The sequence below is a fragment of the Micropterus salmoides genome, unplaced genomic scaffold, assembly GCF_014851395.1.
Source record: "Micropterus salmoides isolate LMB-PRFRI ecotype aquatic unplaced genomic scaffold, ASM1485139v1 Ms_hic_scaffold_9, whole genome shotgun sequence".
Classification (NCBI taxonomy): domain Eukaryota; kingdom Metazoa; phylum Chordata; class Actinopteri; order Centrarchiformes; family Centrarchidae; genus Micropterus; species Micropterus salmoides.
Window position 1 is genome coordinate 4,981,868 of NW_024044681.1, and position 21,114 is coordinate 5,002,981.

At 45.6% G+C, this 21,114-nt stretch overlaps 1 protein-coding gene across 3 annotated transcripts; it reads right to left on the bottom strand.

Annotated features, from left to right (window-relative positions):
• Window positions 1-4,595: 4,595 nt before the first annotated feature.
• mat2b (methionine adenosyltransferase II, beta) lies at window positions 4,596-13,541 on the bottom strand. Of its 3 annotated transcripts, XR_005443089.1 has the most exons (8): window positions 12,829-13,017; window positions 9,559-9,753; window positions 7,851-7,965; window positions 6,829-6,981; window positions 6,546-6,739; window positions 6,317-6,430; window positions 5,824-6,124; window positions 4,596-5,553 (listed from the first exon to the last, which is right to left on the bottom strand). XR_005443089.1 is itself a non-coding variant. In XM_038708824.1 (7 exons), the coding sequence occupies exons 1-7, from the start codon at window positions 13,310-13,312 to the stop codon at window positions 5,951-5,953; spliced, it is 975 nt and encodes a 324-aa protein (XP_038564752.1). In that variant the 5' UTR covers window positions 13,313-13,541; the 3' UTR covers window positions 5,779-5,950. The 3 variants fall into 3 exon arrangements, 2 of the variants coding, with proteins under 2 accessions (XP_038564752.1, XP_038564751.1); XM_038708824.1 differs by lacking the exons at window positions 4,596-5,553; window positions 12,829-13,017 and adding an exon at window positions 13,283-13,541 and having other exon boundaries at window positions 5,779-6,124; XM_038708823.1 differs by lacking the exon at window positions 4,596-5,553 and having other exon boundaries at window positions 5,779-6,124.
• Between the last annotated feature and the right edge of the window lie 7,573 nt (window positions 13,542-21,114).

Below are 21,114 nucleotides of genomic sequence, written 5' to 3' on the forward strand. Positions count from 1 at the left end.
ACTAACACACAGATAAACACACACACTAACACAGATAAACACACACACACTAACACACAGATAAACACACACACACTAACACACAGATAAACACACACACACAAACACACAGATAAACACACACTAACACACAGATAAACACACACACTAACACACAGATAAACACACACACACTAACACACAGATAAACACACACACACTAACACACAGATAAACACACACACACAACACACAGATAAACACACACACTAACACACAGATAAACACACACTAACACACAGATAAACACACACACTAACACACAGATAAACACACACACTAACACACAGATGATCTCGGTGATTTCAGAGAGCAATCTTAATTAACGGTACAGTTTCTGAGATGAAGCCCGTCTGGAGGCTGGAACTGAATTCTCCTGAGTGTTTTCACATATTTAGATCGATCGTGTCCAAAAATAAGGGTTAATAACCCAGAAAAGAAATCCCAGATGAAAGGGTCAAATTTACAAGAAGAAAAATTCCCTGAAATTAAAGTCACAAAAATCTAAATCCCTCTGGTGTTTTCTTGTGAATGCGCCCGATCCAAGGCGAAGTCTCTGAGGTGCCTGATGGTGACTGTGGGCTGAACTCGCTGCTGAATCTGTTTGTGAAGTCTAACTTTCCACTGCACACAACGCACTGCAGACGTGTGTGTGATGTTGCAGCCTTGCAAAGTGAAGTTTCTCTCACAAATGTTTGAATACAGTGTCAGAGAATATTCAAGGTTTTAACTTTAAGATTTGTGATTATTAGTTTCTTCTAAATCTACCACAGTAATCTTTAAAACTGGCTCCTTTTTTCCTGTTACAGTGGACCTTATGTGCGGTTGGACCTTTCCATCTTAATCATGTTACAGATAAATGAAGAGCCCATAAAACACATCATAGAGAATCAGCCTACAATAACAACACTGGGAAGATATTTAGAGATTTACTCGACGCCAACGGGCCTCCCTGGCTCTGTCGGCCGCCACACTGTTAGATTTAGCCGTCAACGTGTCTTTAAACTCCTCGTATCCTGACACACTACCACCGTGCGTCCTACTGGAGAAATACGAAGAATAACTCTGCCTGCACGGCCGAACACGCCACTTTTATGCCAACACTAATGAACCAGCGGTATCGACGATCCCGGCAAACGACCCCACAGGTCAAACAGCTGAGTGTCCCTGCCAGCCAGTCAGAAGTCTCTCGGATGAGGGACAAAACGTCTTCTGACTTTAAGCTTCTTTGGATAACTCTGACCTGGAGGACTGAGAACCTTCACTGACATCTTTCTATCCTAATATCAGGATTGATGAAGACAAAAAAATATTTTTTAAACATCCAGACAAAAAAAGACCAGATAAGGAGATAATCAGCATGACCGAAATTCTTTTCACAAATTAAAGGCACAGTCGTGAGAAATACGTGTGCCCCAGCCTACGCTCACATTTTCAGGCCTCAGTAAGGTGCAGAAACTTACAGACACGTGTGTGGAACACGTCCTGTGGACGACTCTCAGGTATTTCTCTAACTCAAATCAGCACATTACAGGAAACTCCCAGACTGGAGATTCAGGGCACAGATGCTCCAGCATTGCTCCACAAAACCCGTTACCACCCTGAGCACACTTGCTGGACCGGTTCCGTGCAGCCCCCTGCAGCGGGGGCAACTTTGTGCTTTTAATGGAGATGATGTTCCAAATTTAGTATGACTTCAACCTATTCATGTGACACATCCACATCAAGCTAGGATGCTCATGCTCACTAGATTTACCTAAACCAAACACAAAGACCAAGCGAGCTTACAGTCCAACACTGAGCACTCTGATTGTTGTGGACCGTCAGCCCGTCCTGGGGCCTGCACCACGAAGCCAGTTCAGCATACCCAGGATATGTTTCAGTTATCTGGCTTCACTAACCCCGACAGTCGTGATCGGGATAAGCGGTGCCACGAAGCTGGTTATCAACTCGGTAAGTCAACCCAGCAGGGAGCATGTGCACATAAAAGAGGCGGTGCTAGCAGCAGATGACCAATCACAGACATGAAGTCCACTGGCAGCAGAGCGTCATATTTTACGAACAAGTACTGAACTGTAACACTGCAGAAATACGACAGCATCACGGCTGCAGCTGACTCATGCAGGAGACGTGGTGAACGCCTAAATGAACAGTAGTAAAGCGTTGATCTGTGTTCTGATGAGCTGCAGGAAAATCTCAGCCTTGTTCTTTCAGCTCGGCTGTGTCGGCGTTTCCACATTTAAAACTCGGGTCGTTCCACCTCACTTCAAAAATGAGATTAATTTATTCAACACACTCAATCCAATCATTGTTCTAAATTAACTTCAGAAAGCAATGAAACAAAATCTCCTTCATGCCATAAAATGAGCTCAGATCGCTGGAAGACTGAATCTGAACATTCAGGCTGCTGGAAACGTGACCCGTCTCTGTGATAGACTTTCTAACCTAAAACAAACAGCCTACGCTTGTATTCAAATGGAGTATTTCAGTATCCCTGCCAAACCGCTCATATTATTCTGCCTCACACAAGAAAAATGAAACCCGTTTATTTATTTTAGACAGACGTATTTAGGCTGTGTGAGACGACTGGGAGCAAATCAAAAATGTTAAACTCATTTCAAAGCCGTTAGAAGGTTTACAGTAAAAACCTGCAGGTCTACAGTGACCTGATGATGTCGCTGTAGAGTTTCCGTCTCACGGCTGCATCATGAAGCAGCCTATAAACAGTCTGTGGGACCTCCTACAGATGGTGACATCATTTTCCAAGAGAGCTGATTGGTCAGTAGGCGGCGTTTTCACAGAGTTGATCTCTAATCTGGATCAGCCGTTCAGCATCAGTTACCATGGCGATCTACCCCGGTAAGAAGTGAACCGATGCGCCCACAGACGGTGTCTTACCGGACGAAGCCCCCCCGCTGGTTTGAATGGAGAGCAGTGAAGCCAGTTTTGGACCAATAAAATACTACTACAGGGCTACTTCCTGTCGGCAGCAGCGTCTTCTGCGCATGATCGCGCAGCACAACCGCGGTGTAACGACGTAGAGCGGCGGCAGAAACAGCGTAGTCCTGGTAGCTGCTCCAACATGAAGTCTCAGAGAGTTTGAGTCGGATCGTCTCTGATTAATCAGCCAAACACCAACGCAGCGTCACTGATGGACCAATCGTTTCTGATTCGCTGAGAGTTTCTAATCTGAGCAGCATGGTTACATCCCTCATGTCTCAGGGTTTGGACCTCATTTCTGGGTCCATGCAGGCTTTGGTCGGCTTCACTGTTCGATCTCTGGCATACCCCCTTGGATGCGCCGCCATCTTTAAGACTGTCCTGCTTTCTTCTTCTTCTTGTTGGCAAACAATGACTTGAAGCATTCCTGCCAGCAGCTGGTGTGAAGTGAGTGTGGATCAGAATGACTCGTTTAAATCTTCTTCATCATATTAGTTTTTCTGAAATATTCGCGTTCTTTCGCAGAGTAACCGTTAAACCAAAGTGAGGTCGTGTCATTCGGAGCGCTGGAATGATCTGACTGATGTTTGTTTTACCATCATGGATCTGAGTTCTCTTCCTTCCTTCCCTGTCTGAAGATGCTCCTGATCTGTAGGACGCCACGCAACCATAATCTAACCCTGATCCGATTACCCTACATGAATAAGGTCCTTCACCGGCCATGGGAACGATCATCAATGTTCACTGTCTTTATTAATAGTCCGATGTTTGATTTGTAACACGGTTCAATGAAACTGTTTGGAAATCCAGCTGCCAGTAACCATGGAAATGGAAACATGGCTCAGGTGCTGTTTTCACTTTTGACCACCAGGGGGCGTTCTGGCTCTTTTATTGAAAACTAAACGCAGCTGGTGTCTTCGGTTTCTTCCTCTCATCTGTGCATCTGGTCACAGTGATTAGGAAGATGGGAACAGAATCACTGCAGCTTTCAGACCCTGAACCAAGAGACGTTTCAGCGCTAAACATCTATTTAACACGATGAGTGTAACAGCATGCGGGTGACACCGTGTTCGAGACTTACTCAACGCTCCACCTGTTGGATGGACCTTAAAGTTCAGCAGCTGGATTTCAGAGTCCCCCTGAAGTTCAGGGCAGGCGGGGATGTGGAGCAGCTAGCGGTTCTGATTGGAGCACACCGGTCTGGGAGGTTCCAGGTATGTATTTAAAAAAACACTACCAAGGTCCCGAGTCCAGTCCGGTAGGGTATCGTAATCCATTTTTATCCAATAACAGAAACCTTTCCACACAGACCCTGAGAGCTGGGGGGGGGTCGTCAGCCCAGAGACCCTAAACACCAAAGGGCCGCAGACATTCACTCTGAAAATGAGTCCGTGGACAGTTCTGGTTCTTCTGCTCATCACTGACGGAGACCGACACCAGTCCATCCAGATCCCACCAAAACCTTCCCCTTGGACCGGTTTCAGGTCTCCAGGACCTTCAGTGAAATAGTTTCTGGCCCAAAAGTCACTTCGGCCTGTTTAACTTTATGAAACAGAGTTGGCTTTTCACAATAAGAGCTTGAAACAGACGTTTGAATAAAGGAACAGAGTCAGATCGAGTATCTCAGTAGTGTTTAATGTGAAGGACTCGTTTACAACAGCACACCGCAGAACCACGTCTGGACCCAAACTTTACATTGAAACCAGCAGTTTGTCCTCTGCAGGACAACATAGATCTCAAGTCCTGTCAACTCTTGTGTTTTCTTCACTGAACCCCTTTTTTTAAAGTGTCCATTTAAAGTCTTTGGACTCTAATGACGGACTTTGTTTTGAAAAATAAACTGTTTTATTTTAAACTAAACTAAAATATATTAAAGTAAAACAAAACACGTGAAACCGTTTACCTGGACGTCAGGAGGACACAGTGTAAACAGCATCATTTATATGGAGTTGGTCTCACACCATTACAAACTGGAGTCACTCCGGTTTCCAACACAGATCTGGTGCTAACTTGAACCTGCAGGCAGAACTGAGGGCTTACAACACAACACATATTGGAAATATATTGGAAACATATCAGCGTTCGTCACCTGTCTGTCTCAGTAGTACCTGTCTCTCTCTCTCTCTCTCTGTCACGTGACATGTCTCACCTCAGGCTCCACCCACACAGTTGGACGTGGCCTAACACATCTGTCAATCATTGGTCCACTTCAGGAGACACCTGCTGACATCAGTGAGTGCACCTGAACGCATCACCCAACACCTGACGGGTGTGTCTTCAGGTAAAGACTCGTTTATCAGCGCAGCATCTGGATTGGTTCACGCCTACTTATGATGTCATCAGACTGTAGGGGGAGGAGCCTGAAATGTGACAGCCAAAGATGGGTAGATGTTTTCTCATCTGTCTGTCTGTCTCCACCTATTTGTCTGTGTCTGTCTCCACCTGTCTGTCTGTCTGTCTGTCTTCATCCGTTTGTCTGTCTCCACCTATTTGTCTGTATATGTCTCCACCTGTCTGTCTGTGTGTCTTCATCCGTTTGTCTGTCTCCACCTATTTGTCTGTGTCTGTCTCCACCTGTCTGTCTGTCTTCATCCGTTTGTCTGTCTCCACCTATTTGTCTGTGTCTGTCTCCACCTGTCTCCACCTGTCTGTCTGTCTGTCTCCACCTGTCTGTCTGTCTCCACCTGTCTCCACCTGTCTGTCTGTCTCCACCTGTCTGTCTGTGTGTCTTCATCCGTTTGTCTGTCTCCACCTATTTGTCTGTGTCTGTCTCCACCTGTCTCCACCTGTCTGTCTGTCTCCACCTGTCTGTCTGTCTGTCTTCATCCGTTTGTCTGTCACCACCTGTCTCCACCCCTCTGTCTGTCTCCACCCGTCTGTTTTTCTGTCTGTCTGTCTCCCTCCACTCATCAGTCTGTCTGTCTCCACCCGTCTCCCTCCACTCGTCAGTCTGTCTCCCTCCACCCGTCTGTCAGTGGAAGACTGTCTGTCTCCAGCGTTTGTCCGGTGTGAACGGCCACAGACAGTCGATGATGGCGGAGGTGAAAGGTCGCGGCTCCACGCTCAGGTTCAGCAGCTCCAGGCGGGAACAGTTTAACTGGCTGTTGATCGGACGAAGAGTCGACGCCGCTGGCTGCTCCGTCAGCTGTAGGTTCACAGACAGCTGTGTCAATACTACAAATACCTCATACTATATTAAAACAAATACTACACGTCACATGAGAGTATTTATAGTTATACTGGTATTTGTTCTAGTTACAGTACTGCGAATAAATACTGAGAAATATATTACAGGTACATTAGTAAACAGTGATTAATCAGATCAGTGGATATTTACAGGGATGAGGTGGCTGGACGGCAGGTTGAAGGCCTGAGCGATCGCGACGGCCATCTCATATTTAGTCATCTGCTCTTTACCTGAGAAATGAAAGATTCCTCTGATAGACGGGTCCTGGAAGAGAGACAGGCGGGCAGTGAGTGAGACAGGCAGGCAGAGAGACAGGCAGAGAGACAGGCAGGCGGGAAGAGAGACAGACAGGTAGAGAGACAGACAGACAGCTGCCCACCTGTCTCCTTCTCTCGGACAGCTTCCTGCAGACAGCAGCGACGTCCCGGGTGTCGGTGGGGAACCTCTGCTGGCAGTGATCCAGGGTGCAGCTCTCTGACGCCTCCTGGACTTTCAGCCACAGCGATGTCACGGCGCTCTCTGACACCGACTCCACCTCCCCGAACAGAACCGGCACCCGCAGCACCACTGCACCTGAGACAGAGACAGGAAATGAGAACACAGACAGGTGAGAGTCAGAGACAGGTGAGGGACACAGACAGGTGAGAGTCAGAGACAGGTACCTGGACAGTGTCTCAGTGTCTCTCTCTCTCCCTCCAGTTTGCTGCGTCCATAAACGTTCAGAGGATTGGGACTGTCGTCTTCTCCGTACGGAGGATTCCTGCCATCGAACACATAGTCGGTGCTGATGTAGAGGAAGAACGCTCCGCAGACAGCTGCACACGTCATCATCATCACCAAAGACACAACACATAAATCGTGAAAGAAAAGCAGAAAAAAGATAAGTTCAAGTTTATTTAGATAACACATTTAAAAACAACACTAGTTGACTATAGTCTATAGCAACATCACCTTCACTGTGTGTACCTCTGTGTGTATATTGTGTAGTGGCCGCCCACCCTGAGTCATGGTTCTGCTCGAGGTTTCTGCCTCTTAAAGGAAGTTTTTCCTTGCCTCTGTCTCCTAGTGCTGCTCTTGGTGGGAACTGTTGGGCTTCTGTAAATAGCATCACAGAGTACGGTCTAGACCTGCTCTTTATGAAAAGCGCTGTGAGATAACTGTTGTTGTGATTTGGTGCTATATAAATAAAATTCAATTGAATTGACCAAAGTGCTTTCCAACAAATATACATGACAACAGTAGAAAAAGTAATAAATTAAATAAATGTCACTACTCAACTCTGTTTGAAACATGTGGCCTGTACCGACGAAGAGGAAGAAGCAGACAGCTGCCACATATTATCCACAAAACAAACCCAGAGGGATCAATAATAATAATAATAATCAGCTTTATGTCTTCCTGATCGCTGCTGACACCTGATCACAGTCACACACACGGTCTCCTGTTAACTAACATGTAAAACCTTCAGATGGATTGTGATGGACAGAGAGCAGAGCACAGCTGGATCTGATTTCAATTTCAATTCAATTTCAATTTCAATTTTATTTATATAGCGACAAATCGCAGCAATGTTATTTACAGAAGCCCAAGAATTCCCACCAAGAGCAGCACTAGGCGACAGAGGCAAGGAAAAACTTTCACTGTGTGAACACATTTTATTATTAAACCATTCCTGATCACACACCTGCCTCCTTCGCGAGCGTGCTCGTGGCATGCACATTGAGATTTACAGCAGCTTCAGTGTGTCTCTCCACAACATCTGGACGTCTCTCGGCTGCACAGTGGACAATCACATCAGGCTGAAAGAGATATTCAGAACATTAAATGTTTATCACAGCCACGTTTCTTTAAAAACAAGAATATAGTACAGTGCCGTATACAGTGTCCAGTACAGTGTCGTATACAGTGCGCAGTACAGTGTCGTATACAGTGTCCAGTACAGTGCGCTATACAGTGCGCAGTACAGTGTCCAGTACAGTGCGCTATACAGTGCGCAGTACAGTGTCGTATACAGTGTCCAGTACAGTGCGCTATACAGTGTGCTATACAGTGTGCAGTACAGTGTCCAGTACAGTGCGCTATACAGTGCGCAGTACAGTGTCGTATACATTGTCCAGTACAGTGCGCTATACAGTGCGCAGTACAGTGTCCAGTACAGTGTCCAGTACAGTGCGCTATACAGTGCGCAGTACAGTGTGCAGTACAGTGTCCAGTACAGTGCGCAGTACAGTGTCGTATACAGTGTCCAGTACAGTGCGCTATACAGTGCGCAGTACAGTGTCCAGTACAGTGTCGTATACAGTGCGCAGTACAGTGTCGTATACAGTGTCCAGTACAGTGCGCTATACAGTGCGCAGTACAGTGTCCAGTACAGTGCGCTATACAGTGCGCAGTACAGTGTCGTATACAGTGCGCAGTACAGTGTCGTATACAGGGTCCAGTACAGTGCGCTATACAGTGCGCAGTACAGTGTCGTATACAGGGTCCAGTACAGTGCGCTATACAGTGCGCAGTACAGTGTCGTATACAGGGTCCAGTACAGTGCGCTATACAGTGCGCAGTACAGTGTCCAGTACAGTGTCGTATACAGTGCGCAGTACAGTGTCGTATACAGTGTCCAGTACAGTGCGCTATACAGTGTCCAGTACAGTGCGCTATACAGTGCGCAGTACAGTGCGCTATACAGTGCGCAGTACAGTGCGCTATACAGTGCGCAGTACAGTGTCCAGTACAGTGCGCAGTACAGTGTCGTATACAGTGCGCAGTACAGTGTGCAGTACAGTGTTGTATACAGTGCGCAGTACAGTGTCCAGTACAGTGTCGTATACAGTGTCGTATACAGTGCGCAGTACAGTGTGCAGTACAGTGCGCAGTACAGTGTCCAGTACAGTGTCGTATACAGTGTCGTATACAGGGTCCAGTACAGTGGTGTATACAGTGCGCAGTACAGTGCGCAGTACAGTGCGCAGTACAGTGCGCAGTACAGTGCGCAGTACAGTGTCCAGTACAGTGCGCAGTACAGTGTCGTATACAGTGCGCAGTACAGTGTCGTATACAGTGCGCAGTACAGTGTCGTATACAGTGCGCAGTACGGTGTCGTATACAGTGCGCAGTACGGTGTCGTATACAGTGCGCAGTACAGTGCACTATACAGTGCGCAGTACAGTGCGCGGTACAGTGTCCAGTACAGTGCCCGGTACAGTGTCCAGTACAGTGCCCGGTACAGTGTCATATACAGTGTCGTATACAGTGCGCAGTACAGTGTCGTATACAGTGCGCAGTACAGTGTCGTATACAGTGCGCAGTACAGTGTGCAGTACAGTGTCGTATACAGTGTGCAGTACAGTGTCGTATACAGTGTGCAGTACAGTGTCGTATACAGTGTGCAGTACCTTGTACTCTTGCAGTAGTCCTCTGACAGCGTCCTCATCTGTGAGGTCACAGCGGAGGAGGCGGGGTCTGGCTCTTCTGTATCCAGTCCCGATAACCAACCAGCCGCTGCTCTGAAACTCACTGCAGACAGCTCGACCCAGAAGACCAGTTGCCCCGGTAACTAGGACTGTAGGAGCCGGGACCACAGCCTCCTCCTGGAGTAAACAACACTGCATCAGTACTATAATGAGGGCTAACAACCCTTAACACATCAGGACCAGGACCACAGCCTCCTCCTGGAATCCACACTACATAAGTACTGCAAAGTAGTACTACAATTACTACTACATTTAGTTTCTGTGAGTGTCCTTGGTTCTTTAAACTGTAATTTAAACTGTAAAGGCAGTTCAGACTAAAAGAACAAGTTCTTAAAACTCTCCAGCTCAAATAACACAGTATCAATCATGCAAGTACAACAGAATACAAGACGTAAAATAATGTAGAATAAACAATAATACTGTGGTAGACACAGTAATGAACAGCGACGGTTCTGCAGCTCAAATATTAGGGCTGTTCCCGACTTAGGATTTACATAATCGAATCACAATCGTCTAGTCTTGCCTATAGTCGACCAATAGTCGATTCATGTGTGTTTTTGTGCGAGCCTAATGGCCTATTTATACTCCTGCGTAGGGTCTACGTGCGTACCTAGGCCGTACGCTACGCACGTAGCCATGCATTTATAATTGTGCGTAGGTGTGTCCGTCATTCTGCAATTAGCAGTAGCGCTACAGCGTCCACTGTGTCGACCTTTGCCGGCCGAGCATGCTAACTTCCGGTTTAGCCCTCCGCTAACGTAAATGGGGGTAAAATTGTATACGTGCGGCTAGTGTATCGTTTTCCAATGTTATTGACCGAATGGATCACATTCTGATAGCGAAACGAGTCATTTCGCTTGGGTTGCGACGGTCAAATATATTGATTCACTGTGTTACAGCCGCCGTTTTGCCCCCTAGTAAATGTTACTTCAAAGCGCGGGGTATTGCGAGGCTACCAATCGCAGCGCTTACGGTCCGCGTCGACTCGACGTGTTGTTACATTTCTGAGGAGGAGCACGTCAGGCGACGGTGTAGGTGACGGCGTAGGCTAGGGGGCTATACAGAGGCTACGCCTTGACGCTGAAGTATAAACTGCACTTAAGCTTAAGTCGCTTAAGTCTCTCTCTCTCTCTCTCTCTCCCCCTCTCTCCCCCCAGCTGCATGCACATCACGGTTCCTCGCACGTCTATTTCAAGTAGTCGGCCATTTCAATTAAATATTATTTGTGTGGCCCATCAACGTTGATAAATTATCCAAAAGTCCCACGAGGTGCGGACAACTCGGCACAACACCGGTGAAGCCGGAGCTCCGTCTCTCCTGCCACTACACACTCACACGCTACGCCCACACATGACATGACGACCCAGTGTTAGGGTTACAATTCTGGATTTATTCACGCACTTTAAAAACATGTATTGAACATTTTTTTTCCTTTTTACATTTTTATTTACAGCATTAAACGTTGAAATGTATACTGCAGTAGGCTGTATATTAACTTATTGGGAGAAAACTGATAGTTGAATTTGCTCAGATTATTAGGGCCCGAGCACGACCGTGCGAGGTCCCTATTGAATTTGCTCAGATTATTAGGGCCCGAGCACGACCGTGCGAGGTCCCTATTGAATTTGCTCAGATTATTAGGGCCCGAGCACGACCGTGCGAGGTCCCTATTGAATTTGCTCAGATTATTAGGGCCCGAGCACGACCGTGCGAGGTCCCTATTGAATTTGCTCGGATTTTTTTTTTTTTTTTTTTTTTTGCAAAGTAGGCTCAACTGACATGGCCTAAACATACATCGAAAACTCACCAAAATTTGCAAACATGTCAGAACCGGTGAAAAATTTCGTATTTTATCGGTTTCGCGCATGGGCGTGGCAAAATGACTCGCTAGCGCCACCTTGAAAATTGGAAAAAATTAGCCCCTCGTTCACGTTCAACCTACATGCACGATATTTTCTGGGGACATGTATCATATCAAGACGCACAAAAAAGCCTCAAGAACCCATAGCCTAAAGTCAACAGGAAGTCGGCCATTTTGAATTTTACGTCAAATTTTGGATGATTTACACACTTCATACTTTAACCAACTCCTCCTAGGGATTTAGTCCAACCGACCTCAAATTTCTGCTGTGCCTTCTAAAGGCACTGAAGATGAAAAGTTGTGCTATCTGTGAGTTTTCGTCAATGGGCGTGTCCGTGGCGTGGCGTCAAAGATCAACTCTTCGCCATGACACAGGAAGTTGTTGTAACTTCAGTGTACATGCTCACATCTGCACAAAAATGTACGTGCTTGATAACTCTCACACCCCGAACACATCTACAAGCCAATATTCATTTATATTCACAGCGCCAAGTGCTATGTAGCGCCACAAAGGGGACACAAGAAGTGACGTATAACACCTTCATTCAGCGTCTCGAAGCGCGTAGCAAATTCACAGCCGCACCGGCAGAGCTCCAGAATATGCAACGTGGCCGTCTCACGCGCGGACGCGCTACAAGTGCGAGGGCCCGCCCAACGCTGCTTGCAGCTTTAATGTTTTTAACTGAATCCTGGTTCCAAACTAATGAGCCAGCTGGCTGAACTGTGTCCTCCTCAGTATGATTGATCCAGCAGACCCAGGGTCAGTAGTCATGGTGGTGGCCTAGTGAGTGTGCACAGGAAGAACTTGTCATCTCCTTACTTTGAAACTTGGAGGCCTGCAACCAACCATACTTGTTAGAATTTATCGCTTCCCAAACTTGGCTGGAGGATTTAATCTACTTTATTCTCTGGTTTTAATATTACCCAATGTTCATGCAACTGACTTTGTAAGTATAAGGTGTAAATTTAAGTTTCTGCAGCTAGTAAATGGGTCGGTAAAGAAATCGTAGTAGTAAATAAACACTCTGGGCTGAATAAATATTTATTCTTGTGTGATGAAACTTTCTTAATATTCGGAGTATAAATGAAAACTAGTGTTCTGTTTACACATTTTCATGGTGGGAAAGAAATTTAAGACTGGAATTAAATCCTGCACCGAGACCTGTCTGCACCGGGACCTGCCTGCACCGAGACCTGCCTGCACCGGGACCTGCCTGCACCGGGACCTGCCTGCACCGGGACCTGTCTGCACCGGGACCTGCCTGCTGCTCCGGGTGCGCCGCCCTCTGCTAGCCGTTAGCACGGTTAGCAGTTTACAGGTGAGTGTTTACCTGAACCAGCTGCACGCGGCCCGGGCTGAAGATAATCCTCAATTCTGCGCCTGCGCGGTTCATCTTCGCTCTCTCTGATCAGACGGGTTTCTGATCGGTGTCACTGATCGATATCGATCACTCGGCGCCGCTCTGCTTCTCTGGTGCGCACTTTGTTCTCGAGCTCTTCCGCTTCCGCTTTTACGCGGATCAGCTGTTTGCCGTAAAGCAGCTGTCGCGGTGATGCTAGCTGGTTAGCATGCAGGCTACCAGACGTGAGAAGACACGAGGAATAATGTGAAATGAAACGGAAGCTGAAAAGTCTTCTTGTGAAACAGGTTCCGTTTGGAGTCCCCGTGATGCGGGTCAGACTGACCTGAGACCTGATGTAGCAGGGACACCTGATCTGTCACAACACCGGTGTTTGAGCTGAAGTCGCTGAAAACAGGAAATAAAGACACAAACATGAACTCACCTCCGAACCTCCGACCTCAAGTCCAGGCATCTGATTCGGAGCCAGTCCAGAGAGCAGCAGAGACCAGCAGAGACCAGTAAAGCCTCTGCGCGCAGCAGGACCGTTCAAACAGCCCGTCTCCTCCTCCTCCTCCTCCTCCTCCTCCTCCGTGTTCTTCTTCTCCTCCTTGTAGCGGCAGACTGGCGCGGTGCTGCCCTCCGCTGTTCCTCTTGTGCTTTTATCTACAGACACTTTGAGTTCTAAACCCAGCTCTCCTGCTCTGCTGCCAGACCCCCTGTACTTCACAATTCTTAAAGTGTTGTAAAAGTTTCTTGGAACTTAAGTAATAAAAGAACCAGGAAGTAAAGACGTGATACAGGAAGCTGAATTAAACCATTTCAAGCAGTTTTCTACTGGTGATGTGGCTTTACTGACATTTCTCTGTTTCAGCGAATAAAAGGTGGAAAATGATCTTTTGGTCCTGGACAGCTCGTCAGCACCTCTCAGGTTCACATGACCGCTGTTCCTCATTCGCCAGTCACATCTTTGTCGTTTGACGCGGAGCTGCGCAGCACGGACTGCACGTGATGCATGCTGGGTTTTTTATTACTGATGTGTAGTTCGTGACAGAAACAAAACATGCAAAAGACACAGATAATTCAATTCAATTCACAAACAACAGTTATCTCACAGCGCTTTTCATAAAAGAGCAGGTCTAGACCGTACTCTGTGATGTTATTTACAGAAGCCCAACAGTTCCCACCAAGAGCAGCACTAGGAGACAGAGGCAAGGAAAAACTTCCTTTAAGAGGCAGAAACCTCGAGCAGAACCATGGCTCAGGGTGGGCGGCCATCTGCCTCGACCGGTTGGGGTGAGAGAGAGAGAGAGAGAGAGAGAGATGTAAGGAGAGAGAGAGAGAGATGTAAGGAGAGAGAGAGAGAGAGAGAGAGAGAAAAAGAGAGGGGTGTAAGGAGAGAGAGAGGGGAGGGAGGCAGCCTACACAATATCCACACAGAGGTACAGACAGTAAAGGTAATGTTGCTATAGACTAAATGAAAAATGGTACAGATATTTATAGTAGTGTTAATGATAACAATCATAATGTTAATGATTATAATAACAATAATAACAATAAGACTAGCAACAGTAGTCGTTGCAGCAGAGGGTGTCGAGCAGGAACACGGGGGCAGCAGGTGACCCGCAACCACAGATCCAGACTCCACAGCTCCAGAGCCAGAAAACCTGCAGGAAGTGATAGGAGGAGAGAGGAGAGACGAGAAAGCACAAGACTACCAGAAAGGGGAGAAGTTGTGTTAGTAACATGCAATAATGGGATGAGGTTGCATACAGAGGGAGAGAAAGTAGAGGAGAGAGGAGCTCAGTGCATCATGGGAAATCCCCCGGCAGTCTAGGCCTATAGCAGCATAACTAAGGGATGGTTCAGGACTCACCTGAGCCAGCCCTAACTATAAGCTTTATCAAAGAGGAAAGTCTTAAGCCTACTCTTAAATGTGGAGATGGTGTCTGCCTCCTGAACCCAAACTGGAACCTGGTTCCACAGGAGAGGAGCTTGATAGCTGAACGCTCTGGCTCCTAGTCTACTTTTGGAGACTCTAGGAACCACAAGTAACCCTGCATTCTGGGGCGCAGTGCTCTGGTGGGGTAGTAAGGTACTATGAGCTCTTTAAGATAAGATGGTGCCTGACCATTAAGAGCTTTGTAGGTAAGAAGAATGATTTTAAATTCTATTCTGGATTTTACTGGAAGCCAATGCAAAGAAGCTAAAACAGGAGAAATGTGATCTCTTTTCCTGGTTCCTGTCAGAACACGTGCTGCAGCATTCTGGATCAGCTGAAGAGTCTTAATGGACTTTTTCGAGCAGCCTGATAATAAGGAATTGCAGTAATCCAGCCTAGAAGTAACAAATGCATGGACTAGTTTTTCTGCATCATTTTTAGACAGGATGTTCCTGATTTTCGCAATATTACGTAGGTGAAAAAAGGCGGTCCTTGAAATTTGCTTAATGTGAGACTTAAACGACATGTCCTGATCAAAGATAACTCCAAGATTCCTCACAGTGGTGCTGGAGGCCAGGTCGATGCCATCAAGGGAAACTATATTTTAGATAATGCGTCACGGAGGTGCTTGGGCCCCAGAACAATAACTTCAGTTTTATCTGAGTTTAACATTAGAAAATTACAGGTCATCCAGGTTTTAACATCCTGAAGGCACATTTGAAGTTTAGCTAACTGATGAGTTTCATCTGGCTTGATCGACAGATATAACTGAGTATCATCTGCATAACAATGAAAGCTTATGGAATGTTTCCTGATAATATTGCCTAAAGGAAGCATATATAAAGTGAAGAGGATTGGTCCAAGGACAAATCCTTGAGGAACCCATGAGTAACTTTGGCGTGCATGGAGGACTCATCGTTAACATGTACAAACTGAAATCGATCTGATAAATAGGACTTAAACCAGCTTAGAGCGTTCCTTTAATGCCAATGAAATATTCCAGTCTCTGCAATAGGATCTGATGGTCAATGGTATCAAATGCAGCACTAAGATCTAATAAAACCAGTACAGAGACAAGTCCTTTGTCTGATGCAATAAGGAGGTCATTAGTAATTTTCACCAGTGCTGTCTCTGTGCTATGATGAGCTCTAAATCCTGACTGAAAATCCTCAAATAAACTATTGCTCTGTAGAAAGTCACACAGCTGTTTAGCAACTGCTTTCTCCAGAACCTTAGAGAGAAATGGAAGGTTAGATATAGGTCTATAGTTGGCTCAAGTTTGGGCTTTTTCAGAAGAGGTTTAATTACAGCTACTTTAAAGTACTGTGGTACATAGCCTGTTGATAAAGATAGATTGATCATATCTAGTATAGAGGTGCTGACTAAGGGTAAAACATCTTTAAGCAGCCTAGTCGGGATGGGTCTAAGAGGCAGGTTGATGGTTTAGATGAAGAAATTATTGAAGTTAGTTGGTAAAGATTGAGGGAAGCAAAACAGTCTAAACATGTATCTGGTTCTACAGCTGTTTCTAAGGTTCCTGAGTTAAGAGATAAGTCGGTGCCAGTTGAGGGCAGGTCTTGGTGAATTTTGTTCTAATAGCTAGAATTTTATCATTAAAGAAGCTCATGAAGTCGTAACTACTGAGAGCTATGGGAATACTTGGCTCAATAGAGCTGTGACTCTCTGTCAGCCTGGCTACAGTGCTGAAAAGAAACCTGGGGTTGTTCCTATTTTCCTCTATTAATGACGAGTAGTACGCTGCTCTGGCATTACGGAGGGCCTTCCTATAAGTTTTAAGACTATCTTGCCAAATTAAACGAGAATTTTCCAGTTTGGTGGAACGCCAATTCCTCTCAAGTTTCTGCGATATTTGCTTGAATTTGTGAGTTTCAGTATTATACCATGGAGCTAACCGTCTTTGTTTTAGTATTTTCTTTTTTAGAGGGGCTACAGAGTCCAGTGTCATTCGCAGCGAGCCTGCAGCACTATCAACAAGATGATCGATTTGGGAGGGACTGAAATTAGCATAGGAGTCCTCCGTTACTTTGTGACTAGATAATGTATTTAGAGCTGATGGAATCACATCCTTAAATTTAGCTACAGCACTATCAGACAGACATCTTGTGTAGAAATTTTTGCCCAATGGCGTGTAGTTCAACAATACAAACTCAAAAGTTATCAAACAGTGGTCGGACAAAGAGGGATTCTGTGGGAACACCACTAAATGTTCAATTTCAATACCATACACCAAAACAAGGTCGAGGGTGTGGTTAAAACAGTGAGTCGGTTCATGAACACTCTGAGAGAAGCCGATGGAATCTAACAGAGAGATAAACGCAGTACTGAAGCTGTCATTCTCAACATCCACATGAATATTAAAATCCCCTACAATAATAACTTTGTCCGTTTTAAGGACTAAAGTTGACAAAAACTCTGCAAATTCAGATAAGAATTCAGAATACGGGCCAGGTGCTCGGTACACTATAACGAAGAGAATTGGTTGCAGTGATTTCCAACTTGGGTGCGAAAGACTAAGAACAAGGCTTTCAAATGAGTTATAGTTTGGTTTAGGTTTAGAGCTGATTAGTAGGCTAGAGTCGAAGATAGCTGCAACTCCACCTCCTCGGCCTGTGCCTCGAGGAATGTGAGTATTAATATGACTGGGAGGTGTGGATTCATTTAGGCTAACATATTCTCCATCACCCAGCCAGGTTTCAGTAAGACCAAATAAATCAATATCATAATCTGATATTAGTTCATTTACTAGTACACCTTTAGAAGAGAGAGATCTGATGTTTAAGAGTCCACATTTAACTCTCCTATTCGTTTGCACTATTGCTCTTGTGGTTTTAATTTTTATGAGGTTTTTATGCACAGCTCCTCTTCTGTTTACCTTTTTAAATAATTTCGATGGTCGGGGGCAGACACCGTCACTATAGGATTTTCACTAAGTAACTCCTGAAATGGAGGAGCAGAGAAGTGTGTTAGACTGCGACTCTGCGTAGGGTTTTGGGTGGGTAACTGCTGAAAAAGAAGGGCAGAGAAGTGTATTAGACTGCGACTCTGCCTCCTGGTCTCAACTCTGGGTTGTCATGGATTTGGTCTACTAATAAACTTGGCCAGATTTCTAGAAATGAGAGCTGCTCCTTCCCAAGTGGGATGGATGCCGTCTCTCCGGATCAGACCAGGTCTTCCCCAGAAGGTCTGCCAATGATCTACAAAGCCCACATCGTTTGCTGGACACCACCTCCACAACCAGCGGTGGAATGACGACATGCGGCTATACATGTCATCACTGGTCAGATTTGGCAGGGGTCCAGAGAAAACTACGGTGTCCGACATTGTTTTTGCATATGTACACACCGACTCAACATTAATCTTAGTGACCTCCGATTGGCGTAACCGGGAGTCATTACCGCCGACGTGAATAACAATCTTACTGTATTTACGTTTATCCTTAGCCAGCAGTTTCAAATAAGACTCAATGTCGCCCGCTCTGGCCCCAGGGATGCACTTAACTATGGCCGCTGGCTTCGCTAACTTCACGTTTCTCAAAATGAAGCTGCCAATGATCAGAGTTGGTTTCTCAGCGGGTGTGTCGCTGAGTGGGGAAAATCTGTTAGAAACGTGAACAGGTTGATGATGCCCCGTGGACTTTGAGTGCTTACGACTATTCCTCCTTCGGACAGTCACCCAGCCCCCCTCCTTCCTGGCTGCACAGGGGATGCCGGGGGACGGCTACCAGAGGCTAACTCAGGCCGTTCCGCACCGACTACCGGGGACTGGCTAGCTAAAGTAGCTAAAGACTGATCTACCAAGGTGCGGAGCCGGACTTCTACATCACTGAGCCTCGCCTCCATGTCTATAAATAAACTACACTTATTACATGTACCATTACCGCTAAAGGAGGCAGAGGAGTAACTGAACATCTGACACACCGAGCAGGAGAAAGTAGGAGAGAGAGAGGGAGAAGGAGAAGCCAATGAACCGTCCGCGGATTCTGGATGATGGGAAATCCTTTGGGGCTCTTTAGTTTCTACTCCATTAATCATCAACTTATTTATTGTAGCAAATTCAGCATTTCTTTTTTCTCACCTTGTTCGATCCATTTACATCTGGATCTAATGAAGTCTCCAGTTTTTTGTAATAAATTAATACTAGTTGTAGTAATAGTACTTCTTCACGGGTGAAGTCTAAAATTGCCTTGATAATTTGAGTTTCCTCATCTCTCTTTTTTGCGCTATAGTTTGCTTCTCTTCATAGCAGCTGTTCGGATTTCAAATTTCAGTAATTCCCTGAAGTATCCGTAGGTACCTGTGGCACAAAATCTGTCAATCATGTCATTTATTTCAATTTTCAAGTTCTTAGCGTTTAGTAACGATCTGTTAAGTTTCCAATAACCTGCAGGTCAAGTTGAATAAAAATCCTTTTACGATCAGTTAAAATAGCTGGTTAAAATTAAGTTAGACAGATCAGCCAAAACTCAATCCGTGACTGTAAGGAGTAGTTTTTATTACACCATGTGATTGAGCTCATCTTCCATGTTAGTACTTTCTGGAAGCCTTGACCCGACGATCTTTTCATCGAGCACAGTTTTAAAATCCCCTCCCCAGATTACTTTAGCTGCGGGATATTTTGAGTAAAGGTTGCAAATTTTGGATTCAATATCTTGAAACTATGCAAAGTTTACTGTCGGTGGCATAAATATTAACCAAGATAAACTGATTGTCATTCATATTTACGACCAGAATAATCCATCTCCCTTACCTGCAGTACCTTTAACTTGATCTTTTAAAACAGGAACAGCGACACCTGCTGATCCATTACTGCTGTTGGAAAACCAAATCTCGCTGCCCCGTTGACTTTTCCAGAAAGATTCATCTGCTGAACATGCGGAGTTTCCTGGACAAAATAAAAATCAGCATCTTTACCTCCAGTGTCTTTTACAGAATAGACTGAAAGAGACATTAGAACAATAGAAACAGAAATAAATGTCCAAATACAGGTTGGATAAACTTGACCTTACCTCTTAATAGGCCATAGGAACCTTGCTAAAGTACTTATTTGCATATAACTCTAATAATTACACAGCTTATTTAGATTTGTCAGCCGTTGCTGCAACTGTGATGGATAAGTAGTTAACAGCCAACAGTCTCACTCTTAACACAGAACGTTATAGTGTGTAAACCTCTTTACCATCTGCGTATGCTCTGGCCCCTCTGAAGTTTGCCGGCTTCCTCTCCTTCTCCACCACCGGCTGCAGGAGATTCCTCGCTGCTCTGATCCTCCTTGAAGTAGAATCGATGATTTTGAAGAAAGTTGTTCTTCCTGGCATGTTTCCATGCTTCCATGTCAGATCCCTCGCTGATCTTGATCGGCCGTGGTTTCATGTTGTAAATGTGTGCGCCATCCACCGCTGCGACCTCATCTTTCTCCGCTCCAGGAATCACAATGATTGTTGCTTTAACATTCTCTATTTGACTTTCAGCGACCCCAAGTAAGCGTAGACACCTAGGTCAACTGTATCCTTCTTGCTGGTTAATTCTTTCTTCCAGACCCGCCATCTTTTGTTTTAATTAACATGTTGCTTTCGTGGATTGAGTTAAGAGCCTCAGACGTACTCACAGTCTCTGCAGTTTTTCTTCTCAAGCTGGTCTGCTCTTTCACTCTTGCAGGGAGGATGTTAATAATGTTTTCTTGCATTTGAATTAATGTCAGTTTTTGGCGGTAACGTTAGTTGGTGGTGGTGCATTTCTCAATTTTTTGGCAGCCTGAGTCTTAGCTGGTGTGTTTGGGGTTGATACACTCTCTCCTCTAGTTTTCCCTTTGCAGGCATACCAATGAGTGGCACTAATTCTTCTCTTTTCTTTTATAAAATCAACATCCATGCCTTCTGCTATGGTGAGTGATTCTTGGGTGGACATCTTCAGAATCCGAATCGGGTTTATTGCCAGGTACATTTTCACATAGGAGGAATTACCTTGGTATGAATCGGTGCTTACAGGACACATACTGCTGCTGCCCTGTTCACACCTGAGGTGACATCACCAATGTTGTCATGGTGACCAGGTGAGGGACCCTTTCACCTGGAGGGTTAAACACAAGCTCAGTGTGGTCGAGCTGAGACTCACACACATGCAAACTGTAATGCTGGGGGGGTCGGGGGGCAAGCTGCAGCCTTGTCTGTCAATCACCTCCTAAAATAGAAACTTGCAGTCTGATACCGACTCGCTCTCTCTCTCTCTCTGTTTATCTCTATGTCTCTCTCTCTCTCTGAGCCTGCAGTCTGTCACCAACACTCTCTCTCTTTCTCTTGCAGGACAGTTGGTGTCGAT

Coding starts and splice junctions, on each gene's coding strand:
- mat2b (XM_038708823.1), bottom strand. CDS start 12,891: ATGAACCGCGCAGGCGCAGAATTGAGGATTATCTTCAGCCCGGGCCGC. Junction 6,740..6,828: donor GACACTGAGACACTGTCCAG/GTACCTGTCTCT, acceptor TCTCTGTCTCAG/GTGCAGTGGTGCTGCGGGTG. Junction 6,125..6,316: donor CGTCCAGCCACCTCATCCCT/GTAAATATCCAC, acceptor GTGAACCTACAG/CTGACGGAGCAGCCAGCGGC.